This window comes from Salvelinus fontinalis, chromosome 1 (assembly GCF_029448725.1).
Source record: "Salvelinus fontinalis isolate EN_2023a chromosome 1, ASM2944872v1, whole genome shotgun sequence".
Lineage (NCBI taxonomy): Eukaryota > Metazoa > Chordata > Actinopteri > Salmoniformes > Salmonidae > Salvelinus > Salvelinus fontinalis.
In genome coordinates this window covers 96,151,828-96,157,827 of record NC_074665.1, presented here as the reverse complement: position 1 = coordinate 96,157,827, position 6,000 = coordinate 96,151,828, and the positions used below count along the sequence as shown (strand labels likewise).

The window sequence follows — 6,000 nt, the reverse complement described above, 5'->3', positions numbered from 1 at the left end:
GGCGAGCATTACGAACAGGCTGAGACTCTACGGCTGGCGAGCATTACGAACAGGCTGAGACTCTACGGCTGGTGAGCATTACGAACTGGCTGAGACTCTACGGCTGGCGAGCATTACGAACAGGCTGAGACTCTACAAGGCTATTTGGTGACAATCAAATGTTCTGCAGTCATGCACTGCTGACGATCATACAGGAAATGTGTGTGGGTGGGGGTGGGGGTGGGTGGGTGGGGGTTCTGTCGTCTTGATCTGCAGATGTCCCTACTGTAAATGTACACCACTTGGCCAAAAGCTTGTTGAACATCTCATTCCTAAATCGTGGGCATTAATATGGAGTTGGTTCCCCCCTTTGCTGCTATAACAGCCTCCACTCTTCTGGGATGGCTTTCCACTAGATGTTGTAACATTGCTGTGGGGACTTAGTGAGGTCTGGCACTGATGTTGAACAATTAGGTCTGGCTCACAGTCGACGTTCCAATTCATCCCAAAGGTGTTTTATACTGCTGTAACGAAACACACTTACCAATTATGTGGGAGGAAGTCTCATTCTCCTCTATAACGATGTGCCGGGCACCGATCGGAATATCAAACATCTTCAGCATGCCTATAGGACAACAAGACAATATGAAACATCTTCAGCATGCCTACAGGACAACAAGACAATATGAAACATCTTCAGCATGCCTACAGGACAACAAGACAATATGAAACATCTTCAGCATGCCTACAGGACAACAAGACAATATGAAACATCTTCAGCATGTCTATAGGACAACAAGACAATATGAAACATCTTCAGCATGTCTATAGGACAACACAACAAGACAATATGAAACATCTTCAGCATGCCTATAGGACAACAAGACAATATGAAACATCTTCAGCATGCCTACAGGACAACACAACAAGACAATATGAAACATCTTCAGCATGTCTATAGGACAACAAGACAATATGAAACATCTTCAGCATGCCTATAGGACAACAAGACAATATGAAACATCTTCAGCATGCCTACAGGACAACACAACAAGACAATATGAAACATCTTCAGCATGTCTATAGGACAACAAGACAATATGAAACATCTTCAGCATGTCTATAGGACAACAAGACAATATGAAACATCTTCAGCATGTCTATAGGACAACAAGACAATATGAAACATCTTCAGCATGTCTACCTGGCAACACAACAAGACAATATGAAACATCTTCAGCATGCCTATAGGACAACACAACAAGACAATATGAAACATCTTCAGCATGCCTACAGGACAACAAGACAATATGAAACATCTTCAGCATGCCTATAGGACAACAAGACAATATGAAACATCTTCAGCATGTCTACAGGACAACAAGACAATATGAAACATCTTCAGCATGTCTATAGGACAACAAGACAATATGAAACATCTTCAGCATGTCTACAGGACAACAAGACAATATGAAACATCTTCAGCATGCCTATAGGACAACAAGACAATATGAAACATCTTCAGCATGTCTATAGGACAACAAGACAATATGAAACATCTTCAGCATGTCTACCTGGCAACACAACAAGACAATATGAAACATCTTCAGCATGCCTATAGGACAACAAGACAATATGAAACATCTTCAGCATGCCTATAGGACAACAAGACAATATGAAACATCTTCAGCATGTCTATAGGACAACAAGACAATATGAAACATCTTCAGCATGCCTACAGGACAACACAACAAGACAATATGAAACATCTTCAGCATGTCTACAGGACAACACAACAAGACAATATGAAACATCTTCAGCATGCCTACAGGACAACACAACAAGACAATATGAAACATCTTCAGCATGCCTACAGGACAACACAACAAGACAATATGAAACATCTTCAGCATGTCTACAGGACAACAAGACAATATGAAACATCTTCAGCATGCCTACAGGACAACACAACAAGACAATATGAAACATCTTCAGCATGTCTATAGGACAACACAACAAGACAATATGAAACATCTTCAGCATGTCTATAGGACAACACAACAAGACAATATGAAACATCTTCAGCATGCCTACAGGACAACACAACAAGACAATATGAAACATCTTCAGCATGTCTATAGGACAACAAGACAATATGAAACATCTTCAGCGTGTCTATAGGACAACAAGACAATATGAAACATCTTCAGCATGTCTATAGGACAACAAGACAATATGAAACATCTTCAGCATGCCTATAGGACAACAAGACAATATGAAACATCTTCAGCATGCCTACAGGACAACAAGACAATATGAAACATCTTCAGCATGCCTATAGGACAACAAGACAATATGAAACATCTTCAGCATGCCTACAGGACAACAAGACAATATGAAACATCTTCAGCATGCCTATAGGACAACAAGACAATATGAAACACCTTCAGCATGTCTACCTGGCAACACAACAAGACAACGGGTTGGTCAGGGAGTTAATCCAATGAGCCACAGAATAACAACAGACCAGGGACGATGTCTATCATAGGTTTCAGAGTAGCAGTGCTGATCTAGGATCAGGTCCCCCCCTGTCCATGTAACCTTATTCATTGCTATCTAAAAGACCAAAGTCCTACTCTGAGAGCCATGATACAGACAACCCCAGGCCTACTAGTGACTCTAACAGAGGAGAAACGTGTCTAATTATACTGTTGTGTGTGAACAGGTGATAACAGTGTTTTGTGTTTAGTCTGTGTACATGTCAAGGGCTGTAGCTGGGTGAATACAGGGTAAATAAAATAGTGTAGTGTGTTGTGAATACCCCTGCCGGTGACTCTTATCAAGAGTCAAGAGTCACCAACTGGGAATTCATAACACAGTCCGACGCACATTACACTCTGAGAAAAAAGGCTTCCAAAAGGGTTTTTCAGCTGTCCCCATAGGAGAAACCTTTTTGGTTCCAGGTAGAACCCTTTTTGGTTCCAGGTAGAACCCTTTTTGATTCCAGGTAGAACCCTTTTTGATTCCATGTAGAACCCTTTTTGATTCCAGGTAAAACTATTTTGGATTCCATGTAGAACCCTGTGTGGAAAGGGTGTTCTACACGGAACTCAAAAGGGTTCTACCTACGGGAACAGCCGAAGAACCCTTTTAGCATATCATTTTTCTAAGAATGTAGGAGAGGATTTTAGGGATTTCAAGCTGTAATATCTATTTCTCAACATCAAAGTATTGCTTGATAGTTTACATTTTACATTTTAGTCATTTAGCAGACGCTCTTATCCAGAGCAACTTACAGTAGAGTGCATACATTTTATTACATTTTACATACTGAGACAAGGATATCCCTACCGGCCAAACCCTCCCTAACCCGGACGACGCTATGCCAATTGTGCGTCGCCACACGGACCTCCCGGTTGCGGCCGGCTGCGACAGAGCCTGGGCGGGAACCCAGCCCAGCCTGGGCGCGAACCCAGAGACTCTGGTGGCGCAGCTAGCACTGCGATGCAGTGCCCTAGACCACTGCGCCACCCAGGACCAGTCAAATGAAATAGTCAAATGAAATAACACAGTGTTCTGAACAGAAGTGTGGTTTCTCTGTGGTGACTGGCCAATGTTTACCTGTTTTCTTTGGCATCTTGGTGAGGGTCAGTTTGACAGTGCGACAGTGGGAGTTGTCCCCACCACAGACTCCACACTTGTCTTCTTGTTTGTACGAGCCAACCTCTTTGTCGCAGCCCACGTGCTGGGAGAGAGAAGGGCACAGTCAGTCAACCAACCAAGGGGAGGCTCATTCTAGGCTGTCTGACTTTTACACTGACTGAGATTAGGCTGGGGGAGGCTCAATCTAGGCTGTCTGACTTTTACACTGACTGAGATTAGGCTGGGGGAGGCTCAGTCTAGGCTGTCTGACTTTTACACTGACTGAGATTAGGCTGGGGGAGGCTCAGTCTAGGCTGTCTGACTTTTACACTGACTGAGATTAGGCTGGGGGAGGCTCAGTCTAGACTGTCTGACTTTTACACTGACTGAGATTAGGCTGGGGGAGGCTCCATCTAGGCTGTGTGACTTTTACACTGACTGAGATTAGGCTGGGGGAGGCTCAGTCTAGACTGTCTGACTTTTACACTGACTGAGATTAGGCTGGGGGAGGCTCCATCTAGGCTGTCTGACTTTTACACTGACTGAGATTAGGCTGCGGGAGGCTCAGTCTAGGCTGGGGGAGGCTGCTTCTAGGCTGTCTGACTTGCAGTGGAACACTACTCTCCAGACTTCTGCTAAAGAAGATACCAATCTATCAAAGACACCGATTGGTAAAGGAGACATAACATATGTTGAATCTGGCCCTCAATCTACAAACGTTTTGGTCTGGTCTGGAAAATGTCAACGTCTGATATGGTATCTAACCTACAATCAAAACATTAAGAAGACTTCATGGAAAGACAGAGGGAGAGAGAGAGAGAAACAGAGGGAGAGAGAGAGAGAGAGAGAGAGAGAGAGAGAAACAGAGAGAGAGAGAGAGACACTGAAGCCACTGTAGATATAGAGAGGTATAGATAGAGAGGTATAGATAGAGGTACAGATAGAAAGAGGTATAGATAGAGAGAGGTATATATTGAGAGAGGTATAGATAGTGAGGTGTAGATAGAGAGGTGTAGATAGAGAGAGATACAGATAGAGAGGTATAGATAGAGGTATAGATAGAGAGAGGTATAGATAGAAAGAGGTATATATAGAGGTATAGATAGAAAGAGGTATAGCAAATGAGGTATAGATAGAGAGAAGTATAGAAAAAGAGGTATAGATAGAGAGAGGTATAGATAGAGAGAGGTATACAACATGAGGTATAGATAGAGAGAGGTACAGATAGAGAGAGGTATAGATAGAGAGGTATAGATAGTGAGGTATAGATAGAGAGAGGTATAGAAAATTAGGTATAGATAGAGGTACAGATAGAGAGGTACAGATAGAGAGGTATAGATAGAGAGTGGTATAGATAGAGAGAGGTATAGATAGAGAGGTGTAGATAGAACGAGGTATAGATAGTGAGATATAGATAGTGAGGTATAGATAGTGAGGTATAGATAGAGAGATGTATAGATAGAGAGAAGTATAGAAAATGAGGTATAGATAGAGAGATGTATAGATAGAGAGAAGTATAGAAAATGAGGTACAGATAGAGAGGTATAGATAGAGAGTGGTATAGATAGAGAGAGGTATAGATAGAACGAGGTATAGATAGAACGAGGTATAGATAGAACGAGGTATAGATAGTGAGGTATAGATAGTGAGGTATAGATAGAGAGGTACAGATAGAGAGGTATAGATAGAGAGGTATAGATAGAGAGGTACAGATAGAGAGGTACAGATAGAGAGGTATAGATAGAGAGGTATAGATAGAGAGGTATAGATAGAGAGGTACAGATAGAGAGATATAGATAGTGAGGTATAGATAGAGAGAGGTACAGATAGAGAGGTACAGATAGAGAGGTACAGATAGAGCGGTATAGATAGAGAGGTATAGATAGAGAGTGGCATAGATAGAGAGAGGTATAGATATAGAGGTATAGATAGAGAGGTATAGATAGAGCGGTATATATAGAGAGAGGTATAGATAGAGGTATAGATAGTGAGGTGTAGATAGAGAGAGGTATAGATAGAGAGCAGTATAGATAGAGGTATAGATAGAGAGGTATAGATAGAGAGAGGTATAGATAGAGGTATAGATAGTGAGGTGTAGATAGAGAGAGGTATAGATAGAGAGCGGTATAGATAGAGAGAAGTATAGATATAGAGGTATAGATAGTGAGGTGTAGATAGAGAGAGGTATAGATAGAGAGTGGTATAGATAGAGAGGTATAGATAGAGAGAGGTATAGATAGAGGTATAGATAGTGAGGTGTAGATAGAGAGAGGTATAGATAGAGAGCGGTATAGATAGAGAGAAGTATAGATATAGAGGTATAGATAGTGAGGTGTAGATAAAGAGAGGTATAGATAGAGAGCGGTATAGATAGAGGTA

At 41.9% G+C, this 6,000-nt stretch overlaps 1 protein-coding gene across 1 annotated transcript in view; it reads right to left on the bottom strand.

Moving 5' to 3' along the window:
* Positions 1-6,000, bottom strand: part of LOC129864395 (A disintegrin and metalloproteinase with thrombospondin motifs 3) — a gene marked incomplete in the record, with an annotated part of 119,451 nt that overhangs the window by 21,997 nt on the left and 91,454 nt on the right. The window contains 2 exon segments of the mRNA XM_055936969.1: positions 524-604; positions 3,601-3,724. Coding sequence (XP_055792944.1) covers positions 524-604; positions 3,601-3,724 — 205 coding nt within the window.